This window comes from Macrosteles quadrilineatus, unplaced genomic scaffold (genome assembly GCF_028750875.1).
Source record: "Macrosteles quadrilineatus isolate MER2022 unplaced genomic scaffold, UCM_ALF_1.0 Scaffold_6__1_contigs__length_79288215, whole genome shotgun sequence".
Taxonomy (NCBI): Eukaryota; Metazoa; Arthropoda; class Insecta; order Hemiptera; family Cicadellidae; genus Macrosteles; species Macrosteles quadrilineatus.
In genome coordinates, this window is record NW_026542599.1 from 41,752,261 (window position 1) to 41,774,271 (window position 22,011).

A 22,011-nucleotide genomic window follows, 5' to 3' on the forward strand; every position below is an offset into this window, starting at 1 on the left:
ATAAAAAGGACAAGTCTCATAGGCAAGAAGAACTTTCTATCCATCTGAGAATATAATCAATAGTATAATACTATTTCGGTTACATCAATAAGGTTAGCGTCGTCATGTAGTATTCTATTGCAGTTCAAACATGTATGTGTTACGAAGGCAGGCAAGTGAACCGTTCTATGTAGCCTTCACACGAGCGATCCTTCATGAAGCGTGTCTTTAATTGCTCAGCAAATGAGTGAGTGGGAAAGTAAATGCAATTACACAAGTGAGTGAGAGAGAAAGCGACACTCGGTTCATTAAAGAAACACCCTCACGTGTGAAATAGACTGAAAACTTTGTTTAAAGTTTAACAATTCAACAATCGAGTGGTTGCCCATGCAAAAAATTCAAAACTTAATTCAATTTTTATTAGACAGAGAAAATTTACAATTACATTAATTTGGAATTTGCTTGTCTGTTCATAATGTTGCAGAGTCGGGGTTAACTTTTTTTAGAAACAGATGTACGGAAATATTGGGAAATTAATTACATCATGTGCCAAACATGAGAGCAATAGAGCTGAAATGCCTTATAGTCCAGGAGCTGAGGGGGGTTGAGCATGCATGAAAGTAGTACGCAATGTTATTACTGATTATTGTAATATTGACTGTGGTGATCAAAATTACGTATGTCGCCTATTTCAAAAGTGGTCGATAAGGTGGGGGGAGGGGGCAAACATGGCGGGTTGCGCTATGCTTAACGCTGATATTTTGAAAACGGTAAAAGATATAACATCGGTTAAAATGTTGTTGTAATCCTAAAAATATTAACTGCAATAATGGTTATTAAGTTCAAGGTCGTATCTCTAATAATTAACAAGTTATTGTATAAAATATATACAGGATTACAACAACGTTTTAACCGATGTTCTTCTTTTACCGTTTTCGAAATATCAGCGTTTTAACGCATAGCGCAACCCACCATGTTTGCCCCCTCCCCCCCACCTTATCGACCACTTTAAAAAAATAGGCGACATACGTTATTTAGATCACCACAGTCCATATTACATTAATCAGCAATAACATTGCGTACTACTTTCATGCATGCTCATACCCACTCAGCTCCTGGACTATTATAAATGAAAACAGATAGAATCAAGAATCGAATGTTCATGGGTACTGTACATATATATTTTAGCAAAGCTTCTAAATTATGTCAATGCCAAAAATGAGTTTGGTTATAGAATTGTTTTTCTTAAATACATACTAACCGCTACAAAATATTTTAATATATATATTTCATCAAAACAGCAGGACAATTTATTAAACTTTTATCAGATCCGAGCAAATAATACAGGTAGAATGGGATGAAAATTGAAATCTTCTAAATGTTTGAAAACATGTGAATAAATTCAATCAGGCACATATGACGAGAAGATCCGTTTTCTACCTGGTATTTATTCTTATTCTGAAGTAAAGTAGGATAAATAAATCCAATAACCATAAACGGGCAGTTGTAGCAGACGTTCGGAATTAAACCCGTCATAAAACGACCCGAGGACTGCCTAATGGTCGGCATCTTTCAAGTTCAACGGAGAAGACCTCCATAAAACTTGTCATGAATGCCTAAAGCTGGGTTTGGACTTTATTGGGGCAAAAACTTACCTTCGTATGTTGGTCTAAAGTCTAAATACACCATTACCGTGTTCCAAATGAAAGTAGGAGTGCACATTTGAGTCTTGGCGTGGTTGCATTTTGGGGGAAGTTTTGGCTAAGTTTGCCTCAAGGTAGATTTATTTTTTGTATGTTTTGGGTTTCAATTTTACGAAGAAATAATTAAGAAAGCCTGTAACCTGACAATATACCTGAGGGAAAGAAGGTAATGGTTTTAGATATTATAGATAACTATTATAGTCAATGCTATTGGGGAAATGAATAGAAACTCTCTCTTTACACCATATAATTATTATAAGGCAATTCACTTAAGTAAATGCTACAGAATAACGTTTAAGACCATAAATTTCATTTACAGGGTCCATTTTAAATGAAAAAAATGCTCTACCTTTTTTATTCCATAACATACATTTCGTTGACTTTTTCTACAGCATAAACAAGTAATTTTATCGTGCAGTACATGGAGTAAAATATGTTTACGCCACAATACACTATTTTGACGACCCTCCCACGCAAGGACTTAGTTCAGAAAACAGCTGTTTGCCGCCAGCTTAATCAAATGCGGTTTCATTACGTACTACGGTGCTGTAATGAGTTTTACCGGACACCAATCAGCTGATTATACTGTATTTGGGTGGCAATGAATGGTTATAAACAAAAACATAACCTCTCTTACGACTAGTGATTTTTAGTCCTTTAGTTGGTGGATGTATATAAGGATTTGTACAGATTTAGTAGTATGGCGTAAACTATCGTACGCAACTCGTCCAAAATGTGTTTACCGGACTCGTATGGTAATCCACTCATAAACACTTACTTTCAGGACTAGTAACGTAATATACTGTTGTATCTGCAGCATTAAATAATAGAATTATTTAATTTTAAGACCACTACTGAATTCTCTGTTGTAAATTCTGGACTCAAACCGTGTTCTTTTTCCATTGTAAATTTCCCAACTAGAGAGTAATGATACATTACTCACACCGACACAAACACGACAGTTGCTAATGCTGTGGTCTTTGTAGCTGCTAATTTACCTACTCAGTCGTATAACTTGTCTCTATTAGCATGATACATGGATAGGCTAGGTACAGAAAGGTGGTCTTGTTATTTGTAGCATTGTCGTGTTGCAGTAATAGAGAGTTAAGTGAAGCCAGAGGTGGATTTTACTCTGTGAGTTTTGCATTCCGAGAAAACCCATAAATGACAATAGCATGTTTGAAATGAGTGCGGTTTTCTTAAAAAAAAGCACGAAACTCGAAACTTTAAAAATATTTGTATGTACTAAAATAAAAATAGTTTAATTTTCTTAGTCAGTAACAAAGTTTTACTGTACATTCGTACTTATTGTTAACGCATACTTATAGTCGTGTTTTGGTTACAATACCCAGCATTGACTCCATGTTTCAATTTATTGATTATATAATCATAAAAGAATTATAATTAAAATTATTTTTGTCATGTTTCAGGTAAAAGAAATTCTGCATTTGCCGATACCGTATGTATGAAGAGAAGTAAACAATGTTAGCTAGACCAAGTGTTAAATCACAAGTAAACGTTTATTTCAAGCCATGGTGATTTCATAACTATTTTGTTTTTACATAAATTTATCTTTATTCTTCCTTGCTCGTCAAAAATGTAATCCAAAAGTACTTACTGAATGTATTAGAGTATTAGTAGTGTATTCGAATAATCTATTTACAATATAATTAAAAATCTTTACTTAAAACTCATTTTGAAAATTCGCGGCCTTAAATCAAAACTTTCATAAACCTCCCTTTAAATGGTTTCAGGTATTCAACTCAATGGTTAATGTTATGGCAGTAAAATTTCAGTAGATATTTCTATATATAACGTTGGTTTAAGTTAGCCGTAGTCGATAAATAGTAATTTCAATCCGCTACACATATTTATAGTATCTCAGCATCTTATCAGATCTGGCCAATAGAATGTGTACATTAACATTTCGCATTCTTGAACCGGCAGAGTTACCACGCAGTTAGCTGGGAATCTTAACTGTAAACAGTTTAATTTTATTTGCGTTTGGCTCAGATGACACTTTTAATAGTCAGGGATCGTGTGTCAAACATACTAGTGATTTCTGCTTCTATGCATTGGAATTTATAGAATTTATGTGCAGTCACATTCTACACGCTCTTGGATTGATTTTATTACTGTTTAAGGTATATAAAACAAAAGTGTAAGACTCATCTAACTCAGACAACCGTTCAACATTATGGTGTAAATTGTATTTTTAAATACTACTAATGGATGAAATAAACGATATCTCCGAGATTTTGACGAACTGGCAAATCGTCACTTTTCAGAAGGAAAACGTAATTTGTTAGAATAAATTATGGTCACTGCTAGCTAGTCAAATGCCAAATGAATTGTGCCGATTAGACTTCATTATCCACGAGTAACAACTTTTTCCTATACTTTGTACTTTTCATTGAATTATTTTAAAAATTGAGGTTACCTTAAATCATGTTGATTTTCACTACTTAAAATTTGGTCAATTTGTATTTTTATGAAGTATTTATTTACGTCATGCTCCAACCGTGGTATAATCTAGTAGAATTACTAAGGACAATGCAGTAAACATGCACTAGCATGAGGACTATGCTGTAACCTCGACGGCAAGATCTCAAGGTCAACAGAGGTTATCTATCATGAGTTTTTGACACATGTACGAGTAGGCGGAGAAAGTGGCGGGAAGAAGAGGGAAACACCCGCCAGTTTATGACTCGGTTCGACAACACAATAAACTTGAACAAAGCCTGTGATAAACTGCGTCAACGCTCGCACGGCACGACTGCGCGGTGACAACGCATGCGTACAACATTATTGTCTGCGTACAACATTTGTATGCGTACATTTGTCTACGTACAACATTTATCTGCGTACAACCCTTGTCTATGCAACCACGTAGCTGGTCTAATAGATAAGTGTGAGGCGTTGGTCTTCGAGGTGTCGGGTTCAAATCCCGCCAATCACCAATGAATTTTATAATGCTGAGGTTAAACAAAGCTAAGTAATTGATAAACATGTTTCCAGAATAGAACCTTACGTCCTAGGATGTGAAGGTGGGACATAAAAAGTACATTTCTCCCTAACGTATGTGTTTGTAGGAAGATCTCATATTTAGCTCAAACTGATGTTTCATTCTTTGTGTATAACTGGTCTTAGACATGACCACGTAAAACATGACAAGAACCACGTACAATCTGGTCCAAGCACATCTGCGTCTGTCAAGTTGATAAACTAATTCCCCGCCATCGCGACAACCTTGTCCCACCTACTGGACAGGTTGTTTCACATCAAAGCGTTTGTTTTCTTCTCTAGTGTTCTACATATATTTGTGTTTCCTTGTCTCAGACATAATTTATCTATAACCAGGAAACTCCGTTACTCGAACCTTATTTGTAGGTTAATACACTGTTCTTTAAAAATCAAACTGTTACCTTTACTTTAATCATTGAAATAGTATTCAAATTTAACCCAAGTCGATTATTTAATCATGAAAACTGTTTTAACAATGCTAATTATGTATTGTTAGTGGTATGTTTTTGAATGGCATTGTGATTACAATACAGGTCTACAAAAAAAAGGACAAATAATTTTAATTGCGTCACAAAACTATTCGTAACTTTCGAATTCATTTAGACTATACTCATACAAATAACATCGCTCTCAATCGCATTATGAAAACTAATACTCACTTCGTGTGCGTACAAAATCAATTGAACGTAGGCCTGAATACTAACGCTGGGTAAGTCCTATACTGACTGATTGAGATGATCTTAAGCTTTGTTACTGAAGTTAGAATGTTTCTCAGTCCATCCCAGCTGATGTAAGTTTTGAACACCTAAAAACTATTGACTTTTCTCAGGTTTGAGGTGACCATTTTATCTCTAGGCTCCCTTGCCATCTTAAAGTCCTTTCAAATTCTACGTTTATGATGTAATAATAAAAATCCCCTCTGTTACGAAATTGGTTTCGTCTCATATCTGGCGATAATAATCCACATCTACAAACCCGAGCACATACGACCTCCCCAGGCTACAAACTAAAGCCCCGAATTTCCAATCGTTAACAAACCGCAACGCCCAACTGTCAGTCAGCTATTGCATTATCAGTCACCCTTCTCCGTGGGAGAACCGAGGTAACCATTATTTTTGTAACACCTTATAAACGCTGTATTGCACAAACACCTGTTGCTACGGCGGCGTTGTACTTTCCTATGTTTAACCAACATTCAACAATACATTTACTCTGTCAACGACACCGCAGTTTGTGGTTATGCTCGACATTAAAAGTCTGGGAACCGTGGCGCGATGATGGTCTTTAATATTTTTATGTGGTGTTTGAAACGCTTGTGGACCTTGTTTGGAAGATTGGGGTTTGATCTTACAACGTGTAAGAGGGATAATGTTGATTATCCCTTGTTGATATCGTTGTTGATGTCAATAACCTTATTACTATAAATATTAGGAAGGTTTACTACAGTTGTATTTTTTATGATTAGCTTTACCTTAGCTTATTATTCCGGTTCAATATTCAACACAACCAACAGACGCGTAGAAGGAGAAACACTTTTAATAAATCAAGAAGTTAAACGTAAAACTTTTGAAAAGATGTAAACGTTTTGCAGACATAAGTAACAATGTTTTTCTTTCTCAATGCCACTTCGAAACAACTCTTACTTTGTTCAAAAGCCATATTTTCAATATGTTCTGTTGTATTGGGGTGAAATGTGAGAGCGAGACCTATAAATAAAAATATACAACTATATAGATACAGTTAAAGGTTTTCATTAGCTCATATTTTTTACACTAAGCAATTAAAATTGACGAATTTGTGTTGAGCATTCAATTCTAGTTTCTATATTATCCACCCACTGTATATATGAAGAAAATCAGTTCAAGGACAAAACCAAGTAAACACATTTTTCGCTATTTTAAATACCAACTGCTTGTAGTTACACAAAAGAAGGAAGTCGTAATTCGATCCATTGACAGTAGGTTTGTTCTGTAGGCAGCAACATTGGGCTTCGGTGTGATATGTCTTCTCCGACTGATGCCAAGCTGTAATTTACCTAGCTGTCAGACGCTTCACATCACTCGCTGTAAATTCTGCAGTGTATATATTCCTCAGTCTCCTATTTAGGCAGTTGTTAAGTATTTAGATGCGTTAATTTAGTCGCTTATTTTTACTACAAAAGATCGGATGCTCAAAACTAGAATCCTCTTGTTAAGATATATATTTTGACTCCTTACTCTCGAGGCTTTTAGTTGTAGCTGGGTTTTAGCCTTGCTTAGTTTTTGACTTGATTAGTTATTTACTCATTTTACCTCTTCAAGTGAATCGTTCACTTGGTTATCTAATCAGAGATTGATTTTACTCCCATGGTGTTGATTTTTACTGGACGTTTCGTAATTAGTAGTTACTCTCCATGTTTCTCTTACAGTACAGTCCCTAGTGCAATTCGCCCTATAGCTATACTATAGCCGTTCTATTTCGATTTTAAGCTCTACATCCTGAGTATTCTGTCCACTCCTATAAAGTATACAATAGCAACTCACGAATGGAAATTAAAATCGAATATGTATGTTACATGCTCAAAACTGAACCATATAACCTTGCGGCAACAGTCGCCAAAACTCAAAACTTAACAGCTCAATAAAAATCCGTATTTACTATACCGTCCGCGCCTGATTTACAAGGGGCAGACAAAAGGTTTTTGCACCGCTCCTCACAGGGCCGCGGGGAAAGCGGTTGTTTTTGTGAGAAATTCCACCGGGCCGGGGGCGGAGCCCTGGTAGCCTTCCGTCGGCGTCAGAGGTAGTGGAAGGTGGAAGTCAGAGCTCAGTAGTTTCCGTGCGGTCCGCATGTGCACTCGAAGGCGCGACAACTTCAGCGACGACTCGCGAGAGTGTAAGTGTTTCAAAATATGATTTGGATTTACCAAATATAATCTTCTACCAAGTGAAGTTCAATTCAGTGCAACATGAAGGAGAAAAGTGAAGCTAATAGTGCGAATGTGCTGATGTGTCGTCAGTGGTGGAGGGTGTGCTGGATATATGGTGATCAGGAGAAGTTCTACAGACAACTGTATGGAAGGAGACCCCCGCCTAAGGCGACGGTGGTGTCCCTTGAAAGAGAGGTGGTCTCTGTGGTGGCGGAGTGAGTTGCAAAAATATATTTATACAATATAAGTTAAAGTGTACCAACTGCTAAGAAGATTATTGAGACCGCTATAGATTTTGATGATAAAAGATCGAGATACGCATTGTGAAATGTCATTAGAGCTGTTGATGTATTGTTGTACATACATGCTCTCCATCACAGGTCTTATTCTTTCTTGTGAGTTATTTGGGTTTCGTCTTCTAACAGTCTAATCGAATCTTAATCGTATCCTCATTCAGTACCAGTAATATATCTTGCGTGTTGACATTCGATTTCCTCACGAATAAACAAATAGGCCTAACACGGACGAAAACACGGTAGGCTACACAACATTGTAACACTAGGCCTAGGTTTACTAATAATTCCTATATTTCAAAAGGAAATGTTCCGCGACTGTAAACATTAATACACATTTTAACATTGAATTTTTATCCACAGCCCTGAACGGGTTATTTCTGAAGTGGCTTCAAAATCTCAAAGGTAAAAAAAATGTCACTGATTAGCAAATGTCTCTTAGGTCTATGAAAAAAGCTAAGGATTAGCCTACAACTAAACCTAATGGTTTCAGTCATGATATAAAAAGAAATGGCATCCATTACAAATTTCAATAAAATTATACAAACGTATTTTTTGCAGTAAATATTATTTTTTTCAAGTTATGATATTGAACTTTTACACTACTAATTTGAACTCCTGGCACCTACAAAACACATACCGGTATGGGTTTAGTACTTTGTACATGCCCAAAATGTAGGGGCTTAGGATACATTACAAAATTTTCGAACGTATACAATTTACTTAGAGTGACATTACATTTCGTAGGTCTGTTTAGTCAAGGGTAGCAACGAAAACGAAACGTTTCTGAATCAGTCCAGTATATTTACAGTAAATCTCTACCTGGATCATGGCGATGTGTTGAATTACATTAACGTTTCGTAAACATTACCCTGACAGAAAAAATATAAAATTAAAATTAATAGTTTAAGACCACAGTAGTTTGAGGTGGATCCATAAACTGCCTGGAACAACAAACAAAAACAAATCAGATTAATAGTTACCTAATTTATTGTTTCCAACAAATAAACGTACAATAAGTAGTTTTAATAACTACTGACGATAAAAAAAATTTAGAAACGTTTCCAAACGATGGGAATACTTCAGTTTCACGCACCGTTAAAGTCTCCATTAGGTCAGGTCCTACTGTAGTAGTTCGTAAATAAATTGCAACCTGCAGGATAATGCTTTAAATTAAAAGAATTCTAAAATATATCTATGTCTTGTTATATATTTTTAGTTTCTTCTGAAATCTTGGTATTCTGTACTCAGGAAATTGGTAATTTGCATACTCTTGAATAATGATTAAAAGAAATATTTTATAGAAATGATTGCTGTGTATTAAGTGAGTCAATAATTAAGCCAATTCTTACCACCATGTCTCTATTACGATTTGTAACCATACAGCTTTTCTATTGAGAATTTAATGAAATTTAATGTTCTCGGCCTGTCTACCTATTTTCAATAAATTAAGACGTTTCAGTGGTTTGCAAGTAGTTTTATATTGTTCTGCTTTATGTTTGTAGTTACGTCAACTTTGCTACGTGATAGGTCCCGTACTAATTTAGAATACATGAATATGCTTTATGTAAAGTCAATTTGCGTTATGATAAAATTACAACCACCAAAATTGTATTGACATGATAAAGACTAATCAAAGACATTATGAAATCAGCTGAATAAATCTGTTGTATTATATTTTTTACTTTGTTGAATTTGATTTCAACATTTTTTCCTATGAACTACCACAGTGGTCTGTATACACGTGACTAAGGCACCGATCACAAAATTGTCCCATAGCCTATCTAGACCATTGAACCTCGGTACGGGAGGGGCGGGTTCGACGATTCCCGGCACATACAAAACACATACCGGTATGGGTATGGACCGCTTTCCCTAAAAACGTTATATAAGTACACTGGACATTGCCTCTCCTGCAAAAATGCCTTTGGTATCAACTTAAGAAAAAATAGTTTACAAACGTTGGAATAATCTATATTAAAAAAGGTAATTTAAGTTTCTTTCAGAAAAAAAGGTCCAGAACGTATAAAAGTCCAAAAACTAGCATATTTCGAACAACAGGCACACAATCTTACTTACCGTTCATTTCACATAACTTGTAGAAGCGGAATACCTTATTGACACGAAGGTGTGTTTTAACGGCTGTAGTGCCACGGCGGGAATGTTGCTGAAAGTCAACAGTCCCGGAAGATCAAATAATTTATACCTGTGCCGCTAGGTCAAAAACTACAATGTTTGCAGTGTCTGTAGATCAAAAATCCCAGAAAGTCAAATAGTACAGTCCGGGCTAAAAGTTTAGTCTATGTTAAAGCAATTGACTTATTGGGAATTTGACCTAATGCAACAGCAGGATTAATATAACGAAATACGGTAAAATACAAGTTCAGTTTCGCTGAGTCAAAAGTGTCGGAAGATCAAAAGCAATAAAAGTGAACGTCGATTCAGTGTAAAGTAGACCTCCTGCAACGCTTACTACACCAACAAAACTCACTTTTAGTTACTTCGTGTTTTGTCATAATTAGAATAGAGCTAAAATTATCATATTTGGTACATAGCTTATTTATTAATGCTTCTTGCCAACTGTTTGGTCAACACTGTAAATAGGTATAGTTTATGTAATGAAAAGCCTTTCGTCAAAATTTGTGGCATAAAATACACGCAAGGACGATCTGAACATTTCTGGTTATTATATACGTTTGTAAAAGGAGATCCATTTAATTGTAGAACTATTTTATGAGTTATAATGTAGTCTACATATAAACTGTGTAATGTATTACGCCACGGAAGGGTTGAAACCTGTCCAAACTATCATATATATTATTATAACGTAAATGGGGTTTTTTCACGATTCTGAATCAACCAGTCGATGGATTTTCATTAGTTTTGTGTTGAAAGAAAGACCATTTTGAGAACTAGATAATTTCAAAGCCATAATTTAAAATTAATGTCCCAGTTTTTTATAAATTAAGTTTTAGTTTTTAAAAAGTCTAGCAGCCGATGCTAACCTTCTCCAATAAGTCAATGCTTCTAGCTAGCTTTTAGTACATTATAATTTGCTTAACATAACAGCTGTAACATTCAGTATTTGTGACACAAATTCAGCATTTGGAAGAAAATTCAAATACATACTTATGGTTGACTTATTTATACTATGTATGTGTAATGCTGACCATTGATACATTTAATTCTTCGGTACGAGGATGGCAGTTTAATTAAATGTGCATAGTAAAATACAGTAGTAGGATGTTCAAATTATTTTTTAAAGTATTCTTTGTAATCATCGATTTGTTTTAGTCCAATATAATTTGTTTTAACTAACAGCTGGTTGAATGTGCTATGTATACTTATAAAAGGCAAAGCCCTCACTGACACACTCACTCTCACTCACTCATCATCACTAATTCTCCCACTTCCCATTTACCTAGGAGGCTGAAATTCGATACACCGATTCTTTGGGCATTAAATAGGAAAACTAAGTAGTTTTTATTATGATCGGGCATTCGGGCTCCGCCCCAGTGGCTCTGGAGTTTCCCATCTTAACCTTATGATTTTTCATATTTAAAAGGAATTAATGAATCATAACAGCTGTGTCAATTTAACAATTTATGACAACAGCTAATTTGCAACCAAAAGCTGAGTGAGCGTTTCGAACGAACTTCAACCTGGAGGCGAGTTAACCCCAAGGCAAGTGAGCTCAGCGAACGAGCTCCAACCTAAAGGTGAGAGAGCGTAGCGAACGAACTTCAACCAGGACTTGATTGAGCCATGCGAACGAGCTAATCTTGAAAATTAATTAGTTTAACGGGGCAAAGCCAGCGGGTACAGCTTGTTATTCTATAGAATTATTAGGTTTTTAGCTGTCATCGTTATTCGGGGACCGAGCAGGTCCCTAGCAGCGACCACAGAATTAAAATTTTAATTTTAATTCTGTGGTCGCTGGTCCCTAGGGCCGCAAAATTAGCTGCCCGCTTACTTACTTAAAACATGAATGCATATTAAATACACAATCAGTATCCATAGAATTATTTTATTGTCACCGTTGCCTAGCAACAATTTATTTTTATTTTTGCTGATGCCTCGAATTATTTCTTCACATAACCTTAAAGTTTTAGTTGTGCTAACCATCAGTGTGCATTATTATAGAGGTGAATAGTGGCAATAGGGTATAGTGTGGTGCAAAATAGCGTTCGTACCACGGACCGAAATGGTTTTGCAGCTCTCGATCGAGACGAAGTCGAACTATCTCGAGCCGGCAAAACCTTATTTTTGGCCCTAGGTACGAAATATACTATTAAATGGGTTGTAGCTTAATCGGGTTTCAACTTTATTTAATTTACAGTCTGTTTCAAAAGTAGAAAAATAAGCAAATACATTAACAATAATACAACGTTAAAAGTATAGTGATTTACCACTCTCAACACTAGCTGACAAAGATAATTTTGATAACACAGCCGAATCTGAATGGGAGGTTTAAATGTCGTAAATGGTGTTGTGATTGTCCAATAAATTTAGTGCAAGATGAGAGCTCGCCTTGTGGTCGGAAACTTGACCAAAAGTATGTATTTTTCCAACTTATCTATATTTACCCTATGCTATAAATAAGACATGTAAATGGAATTTCTTCTATTTGGTTTTATTTTCTGTTTACATTTAGTTGTTATTTCGTTACCTACATGGCAACCCATACGGCCCAAGTTATTTTTAAAATTTTAAATTCGTTTCTTGTGTTTATTTTTGAGCCTATTTTAATTTATAAAGGGATTCATCACATCTACAGGAAAATATCTTTCATTTGGTACCAACCGCGTGTAATTCGTTCCAGTAGTATGGTCAGGCTAGCTGTCATAAGTTTTGCAAAAGTTGTTTTGTATAAGACGATTTTGAATGATTTTCCAATTTGATTATCTTTTTTCACTAGATTTTGTAATTTCTTCTTTGACTTTTCAAATTCTAAGATTATTATGAAGTGTTCTGTTAGTAACAAACCAAGGTGCGTTGACAATTTTACGTAGCAATTTTGATTGGTATCGTTGAAAAATTTCAATGTTTGATGTACTTGATGATCCCCAAAGTTGGATCCCATAAGTCCAAATTGGTTTTATAACTTTTCTGCAAAGTAACATTATTTTGTGTACTAAGTTTTGATTTAGATCCAAGAAGACAATTAAGCTTAGTTATTTTAAAATTTAGATATTGTCTTTTAGTCCAGATATGTGCCTTCCAATTAAGCTTTGCATCTAAGTGCATGCCCAAGTATTTTATTTCTGTTACTTTAGGGTGGTAAATATTGTTCATGGATACTGGAGGACATGTAGCCAGATTTAGGGTAAAAGTAATGTTTTCTGATTTATTTTCACTAATTTTGAACCTCCATGTTTTAAACCAATGTGAAATTTCATCCAAGTTTAACTGTAAATTTGCTGTAGTTTGAACCGGTTTGTCGTGGACAGATAAAATGGTCATATCATCCGCAAATGTGGCAACGATAGTATTTACAATTTCTGGTAGGTCCGATGTAAAGGGAATATACAAGTATGGTTCAAGTACGCTTCCTTTGGGGATTCCTGATTCTATAGGGTAAAGGTCAGTTAAATAATTTTGATGTTTAATTTGGAAAGTTCTGTTTGTAAGATATGATTTTTAAATATGAAAAACTGAATGGGGTAGCTAAATGTGGCATTCTTGTCAATAGTTCGATATATCGATAGTAATATACACTAACACAATCGTAATAAACGAAATAATTTAATTATATTTACTAAACAGATGCTTGTTTGCATTAGCAAAATAAATAACAATTTAGAAGTCATTTTGAGAAGTTATCTTAGTATTTCTGTTAAAGAAATGACATTTCTTCATAATCTTAACATCTCAAATTACTTTAATACTTTCATCTGAAATGGCTACCATACTAAATTCAAACTCACATAACAAGAAATTAAATAACATCTAAACATAAATTAAAAAGTTTTACACCACAATTAAAAAAACAAATGTACGATTGCTCTTGCTCATTCTTCGTCAGATTAGGCATAGGCACGAGACCCTCCTTCATTGCGCAGTCTGTAGTCTTGGAGATAAGAGAGATATGCGGTAAAGATAAGCAAGAACTGGAAAGGTCCGTTGTGGGTTTGCAATATTTATCTCAAAATTCAGCGCAAGGTTAACTAAATTTTGGAATTAGGGTCTGAATACGTGATTGGTGAAATCCAGGAGGCAATACTGAACTTGCACTACTTATGTTTTATCGCATTTTTTACCTTATCTACCAAAATTATGCTATTTCCCTTTGGCACTTTAGGGGGAAACGACTATTTCACCCTGAAAATCACGTTTGGAAATCGAGAAAAGCTTTAGAAATCGGCGATTATAAGCGCTTGAAAAATCTTTTTTTCTTTTAATGGAAGCCTATTTTTTATTATTCGAGTCATTTCAAACTTCTTTTCCTCTTGCACTTTTTCAGCAAACACATATTTCACCACGAAAAACACGTTTGAAAATCGTTAAAAGCGTTATAAATCATTAATATCGCCACATTTGACTGGTAAGTGTCAATAAAAGAGTGTAAAAGAGTCCTTGGAGCCTAGACGTTGTAACTCATAAAACAATGTAAGAACTACAAAGACAATTTATAATTTAACAATATACTAGATATTTAAATTACAATCACTCTGATGTTTGAAAAAATACTTTTGGACTGTAAATAAATCTCCAGCTGCTGTCTGAAATTAACGTAATTAACATCGCTCTTATGGGGGACAAATCCAAGATGGCTGTTAGCTTTCATTGACTCCACTGGAGAACAATAAAAAACTACAAAGAACATTTCTAATCTCACACTATACTCGATGTTAAATTATAATCACTTTGGTGTTTGAAAAAATATTTTTGGACGATAAATCGCTCTTCAGCAGCTGTTTGAAATTATCCAAAATGGCCACTAGCCTCCAAGGACTCCCTAAAATAACCTTTAGCTGAGCTCCTCAGCCCTAACCTAAGCTGGGTTTACCCAAAATCGGTAATTTTCGGCACTTTGCTGATCTAAGCATGGGTTAGGTTAGGTTAGGTTAGAGTAAGCTAGGTTGGATTACTTTGGTTTACCCACAAATTGGTAATTATCGGCACTTTGCTATTTTTTAATAAGTAAGGTAAATTAATAAGTACGCAATTAATAAGTACGGTAAACCATATTACTGCAGAGGCCGGTCTTTATAAGTTATATTGTCTATGAGAGATTTATTTTGGACCTATTTGCATAAGTATGGTGATGCAAATGCAGTTGTCATCGAATTTATAATCATCGATCAGTCTAAGTTTTATTTTGTCAATAAATGTAAATATCCTTTTTGGTTAACAAAGGATGCAACCGAATCTGTAAATTAAGACAAGTATGCGAAAAACTTAAGTTTTCCAACCACCATTATTGCCTTGTTTACAACTATAAAATCGGAAGTAAAAATAACAATTAGGACAGCGTATACTAACTATTTGATTTTTGTTGTGAGTTGTATACAATATCACTTCTTTTTGAAATTATGTCAAGTCCAAGAGACATACATCTAGTTTTGTATTAAAGTCTTCTGTCAAGAACTACACGAATGTAAATGTTACTGTGGACAAGGTAGCTGAAACATTTGCAAATAGGTGTAATAAATTTAAGAATATTGTATTAGTAAAAGTATCATATACATTTGTCATTGATATCACTGTATTAAATAATGTATTACCTAATTATTTGTAGGGAGTAAATTAGTTAGTAGACTATCTATTAATCGATTTGCAAGGTACATTATGAATATTTCATAATGTAGCTTGTAAATCGATTAATGTATTTAAACCAGACGCTCGTCAAATAATGCAGTTCAAGGCGGAAATGTAGTGAGGGATACATCAGGATTAGAATGTGTGTTACAGAACAAGAAACTGATGACAATAGTTGGAATAACTAGTCAATGTCAACGCACTCGATAAAAGCGCGGGATTAAAAAAGGCGCGAATATGTGCAAGTACTACTGTATAACCAACGACAACACCTATGAAAAACCAGACATAAGCTATATTACAACCAGGCCTACGAAAAAGTCAAACTATGTAAATAATGAATCACTGAATATGATTAGACGAAATCACAGAGGTACAAACTATGTTAGATATTTACGTGGTAAAGGAGTGTAGTTTCCTGATAGGTCTAAACAACGTCATCAGTTACCAAATCAATTATTTTTACTAGTTTTAGTCATACAATTGTTCTCATTTAAACTTGCGCTATTATGCTAATTCAACCTAGGGCAGATGTAGTTCCCACAATATATCTATACTTACACGAGGAGAGCGTGGTTTCGGTGATTTTGTGAAGTAAGAAATAATAGATGTAGAAAAAAATGTGTAGATTTTGAACTTTTTTCTTTTTTCATTGATTTACTGTGTTGATTATGCACCACAGTGCTTTGTACTGTAATTATTTTCTGCCATTATGAAAAATTCATTGCCAATATTTCTTTCAAGGTCCCTTGCATTATTTTGCGTGTACTAATATGTACTAGGTGTACAATGCAGTTGTCTGCTTGCAATTTTGAGCGGAGCTATCATAGTACTGTAATCCAATACTTTTGCAAAGTCAATGCTAAATATAGTTCACGTAATTGAGATGTCTCCTACAAGTCCACTAAGTCAATTGTATAATTGTTTCTCATAAATGGGATGACTACTTGTAGTATCCAAAGTCAATGCTTTATCTGTTTCTCTTAAATGAAATCTCTACTTGCAGTATCTAAAGGTAATGATAAATCTATGCTAAAACTATTGCCTTGGGTGTAGTACGCCAGTGTCACGGTGATAACGGCGGGAGTGGTCGTGGTAGGCACGGATGAGTCGTTGTTCTTGCAAGGCTGTTTTTTGCCTGTCTTCTGGCTCAGTCAGCACTTACACCATCGGGAAGAGATAGTACATCCAAACTAACAAAAATAGGTTCCAAGGACCCATATTAGATTTAATACAATTGGCGGCAAACGTTATTGTTGATTAGTATGTTAAATAACAATAAAACTGTTGTAGGAGTTTGTTCCTAACCGTAGGTGCTCTGTATAATATTTAAATCGCTAAAATTATACCCCAACAATCAACGTTTACAATCGTGATACGTAAACAAATGATCCAATAATATGTAAGCCGAAGGATCGTCGTAAATTAATGTCTTTCGTGTAATACAACAATATGATAATAAACAATGTTACTATATCACTAATAACGTGTACGTAGACCGTCGTAATTAGGCTCAAATTAAAATATAATAATGCAATGTCAGTATTAAACAATCTTAATACTTGTGCGTAACAATATTGCTGTACTACAGAGAAACAAGGGTTTTCGAGTCGCTGTTGAATAATAGGACAACAAGAAATTTAATAATAATACGTTAATGAATACTATTACTATTAAACAGTTTCAATCCCAAATATTTTACGGGCAAGCAAGTCGATGTATTATGCAGAAATAAAGCCTATAGTAGAATTATGAACGAGGAAACTCAAATAGTAAACCGCACGAATACCGTTATCAAACAGCTGATTGGGCCCCTCTTATCTCTTGCCCATTCATCCAGAGTACAATTGACGAGCTTAAACAGTGTACAGTACATTTCTTTTTACGTACAGGTCTAGAAGGGTAGGTACAGGTCGACTAGCATTTACAATTCTCACCAAATATTTGGTAAACTGAATGATAACTGAAAGATAACTGAATGCTCTGACATGAAGCAGTGTTCTTCTTTACCTATAAAACAAGGTTGACACCTTTCTTCACTGATCACGTAATGCGTGATTTTCTATAAAGTCTTGGAAAATAAAAGGAAAAATAGATAGACTACAGGTGTACTGTATGTGGTTTACACACAAATATTCATCAAACTGTGTGATAGTTTGTTATAGCAATGAACAGTTTGAGAGTACCTATCGTATTGTTTAAGTCGATGGAAAATCTCTGTTGATCCTGTTTTACAAGCAAACCAAAAAGATACAGTAGTCACCACTCTATGCGACATATTCTAGCCAGAATATTGTAATCGTATGATTCTATAAGCATTGGTAGGATTGCAAAGTACTACACAAACATTATTTCAAGGGTAATAACAGTCACAATTTCCGCTGACTTTAAAAGAGTCAACTAAACTATTATACTAATGGACACACAACTAAATGGAACAACTAATGGAAATTCTCACGATGTACATTCGTTCGATATAAGCATTGAGTATACACGTCAGTACATACGTGTATACCCAATGATATAAGCAACGGTTCTTGCAATTTATTGCTTATTGTTTTTTAGAGTTGTTTTCGGACTTACTCACACTCGTATAAGGTTTTCCACGTTTGTCATTGATAATGTAGCCATGTTGCTTTGAAATGGCGACCATACAAAATGTATGCATTTTAAGCCAAGTATGAATGGAGATGAGTGTGGGATGAGTGGAGCGATCTTGTTGTCCTGTTTGTGACTAAGGCCGACATAATCCTTAGACACAGCTGTTAATTAATAGTGCATACAGTCAATTAATAGCAGCAGAGGTCAAGTTTGGTATCAAATTAAAGGTTTTATTCATAAAAATACATTGCTGCAAACCCAAACTCAAACGAGGATGATGATAATAACGTTAATGATGTCGCTAAAACGTATCGTTTGAAATTTAACAGCTGAAAATAAGTGAAATAGAAAAGGTTTTGGTTAAATCCATCAAATTGTAATTGGACACTAGTAAATACTAGTGCACTTGTTGCTACCTCCCCCCTTCGGTTTCATGTATTCCTCTCAATCAGTTCAAACCTAGGAGGATTAAACATTAATGTTAATTAATGTTAAATCCTCCTAGATTCAAACCTGAAACACCCAGATCGAAACTCGCCTGTCGTTATTTTACCATCGCCTGTTATTTAAATATATTTTTCAAAAAAGAAATATTATATTGATTTACTTTGGTTTTTAAAAATGATAGTTTTATTTTGTTAAAGATTTATGGTGATACGTAAATATTGTGGTGTAGTAGAGTATATTATATTGTAGTTAAGTGTTAAATTTTGAAATTTTAGGGTGAATCGAGATGAATCTTTGTTTATAACATGGGTCTCTTCTACCTTAACATACATACCAAGTTTGATAAACATCGGTTGGAAAAGTGCAAAGATAAATATTTGTATGTAAAAAATACAAAATGGCGGATATCTGGTTAACGAAATTATTTTGGAAAAAATGTTATCCTTGATTTTCTGTTTATTTTGACCCAAGGAATTACTAGGTAAAGTATCTCCCCGCTTATTTTAACACCCTGTTTATGATGTATTCTTATAAGTGAAAAATGTTAGCTGGTAATAAAGAAAGATGTTTTATAAATAATATGAATGTACTGGTGATCTGTATATTCACCTTTTTCTTGTCCTTAGATAAATTAAATTAGATAAATTAAAAGTCCACTCAGCAGTCGCATCGTACGATGTAGTTCTTTCCATGCGTTGCGAAATGCTACATTTGCCGTCCTCTTCAACCCAAGTTATCTACTGAACCACTGATTGTAAAAAATTCAAAAAAATATATTTTACGCATTACACTTTTGGCTACAACTTTGCCACAGACAAAACCTCTCTAACCCAAAAACAAAAAAAAATCTCGCATGCTAACTTTTTCATGTTAGAAATCACGATTTAAAACTATTTCACCATACAAATCATTTTTTATTAATTAGATCGGTAAATAGTTTAAAGTTCCAACAAAATAGTCATCGAGTAGGACTAACCAAGAAGCTCTGTGCCAAATTTCAAAATTTTAGCACAACTTTAAGAACACCAAAACACGAAATTATTGAAGACATGCGTCGAGAGGACTATCGTTGTTTTTAACAGATTATACTTTTGACCTTCCGGCACTGTTGACTCAGCGAAACTGAACTTATATTTTATCTTATTTCGTTATATTAAAACTGCTGTTGCATTAAGTCAAATTCCCAATAAGTCAATTGCTTTAAAATAGACTAAACTTGGACGCGTTGCAGAAAGTCAACAGTCCCGGAAGGTCAAATAATTTATACCTGTGCCGCTAGGTCAAAAACTACAATGTTTGCAGTGTCTGTAGATCAAAAATCCCAGTAAGTCAAATAGTACAGTCCGAGCTAAAAACTTGGTCTATGTTAAAGCAATTGACTTATTGGGAATTTGACCTAATGCAACAGCAGTTTTAATATAACGAAATAAGATAAAATATAAGTTCAGTTTCGCTGAGTCAACAGTGCCGGAAGGTCAAAAGTATAATCTGTTAAAAACAACGATAGTCCTCTCGACGCATGACTTCAATAATTTCGTGTTTTGGTGTACTTAAAGTTGTGCTAAAATTTTGAAAATTGGCACAGAGCTTCTTGGTTAGTCCTACTCGATGACTACTTTGTTGGAACTTTAAACTATTTACCGACCTAATTAATAAAAATTGATATGTATGGTGAAATAGTTTTAAATCGTGATTTCTAACATGAAAAAGTTAGCATGCGAGATTTTTTGTTTGTTTTTGGGTTAGAGAGGTTTCGTCTGTGGCAAAGTTGTAGCCAAAAGTGTGATGCGTAAAATATATTTTTTTTTTATTTTTTACAATCAGTGGTTCAATAGATAACCTGGGTTGAAGAGGACGGCAAATTTAGCATTTCGCAACGCATGGAAAGAACTACATCGTACGATGCGACTGCTGAGTGGACTTTTAATTTACAGTTCTAAGAACAAGAAAAAGATTAATATACAGATCACCAGTAAATTCATATTATTTATAAAACATCTTTCTGTATTACCAGCTTCCAGCTTACATTTTTCACTTATAAGAATACATCATAAACAGGGTGTTAAAAATAAGCGGGGAGATACTTTACCTAGTAATTCCTTGGGTCAAAATATCCGTCATTTTGTATTTTTTACATACAAATATTTATCTTTACACTTTTCCAACCGATGTTTATGAAACTTGGAATGTATGTTAAGGTAGGAGAGACCCATGTTGTTAAAAAAGATTCATCTCGATCATATAAGACCAATTGGTCTTATGTGATCGTTGATCTCGATTCAAATTAAAATTTCAAAATTTAACACTTATACAATATAATATACTTTACTACACCACAATATTTACGTATCACCATACATCTTTAATAAAATAAAACGTTCACATTTTTAAAATCCAAAGTAAATCAATATAATCTTTCTTTTTTTGAAAAATATAGTAAAAAAAATATGGCGATGTTAAAATAACGACAGGCGAGTTTCGATCTGGGTGTTTCAGGTTTGAACCTAGGAGGATTTAACATTCATTGATTAACATTAATGTTTAATTCACCTAAGTTTGAACTGATTGAGAGGAATACATGAAACCGAAGGGGGAGGGGTCACGAGTGCATTAGTATTTGGACTAATGTCCAACTACAATTTGATGGATTTAACCAAAACTTTTTATATTTCACTTATTTTCAGCTGTTAAATTTCAAACGATACGTTTTAGCTACATCATTAACATGATTATCATCATCATCGTTTGAGTTTGGGTTTGCGGCAATGTATTTTTATGAATAAAACCTTTAATTTGATACCAAACTTTACCTCTGCTGCTATTAATTGACTGTATGGGCTATTAATTAACAGCTGCGTCTAAGGATTATGTCGGCCTTAGTCACTAACAGTACAACAAGATCGCTCCACTCATCACACACTCATCTCCATTCATACTTGGCTTAAAATGCATACATTTGTATGGTCGCCATTTCAAAAACAGGTAAAATAGTATTAAAATTATATAAGAATTTTGTCTTAGTCTTTGTGGTCCATCCCCCTTAAGGGATCAAAAAGTGATAATAGCTTAAGACAGTAGATATTTATGGCTATTATTGATATACCAAGTCTCACTACTTTATCTATATTGTTAAAGAAATATAGCCAATCCAGGACTTTTCAACCATACTGTATAACGCCAACACGAAATATTTCCGTTGAACTCCTCCGCATTTCTTATGCGATTTTGACCATTCACGTCTCATTAGAAAGAGCGTGTCACGTACATTTGCAAACCAACCTTACGTTTTTTAAAT

At 34.4% G+C, this 22,011-nt stretch overlaps 1 protein-coding gene across 1 annotated transcript in view; it reads left to right on the forward strand.

The window, feature by feature from the left end:
• Window positions 1-7,563: 7,563 nt before the first annotated feature.
• Window positions 7,564-22,011, forward strand: part of LOC128996150 (protein prickle-like) — a 61,278-nt gene continuing 46,830 nt past the window's right edge. Inside the window, exon 1 of the mRNA XM_054421286.1 lies at window positions 7,564-7,829. Within this exon, the coding sequence (XP_054277261.1) occupies window positions 7,654-7,829 (176 nt within the window). The 5' untranslated portion in view covers window positions 7,564-7,653. The remainder of the gene's footprint in view (window positions 7,830-22,011) is intronic.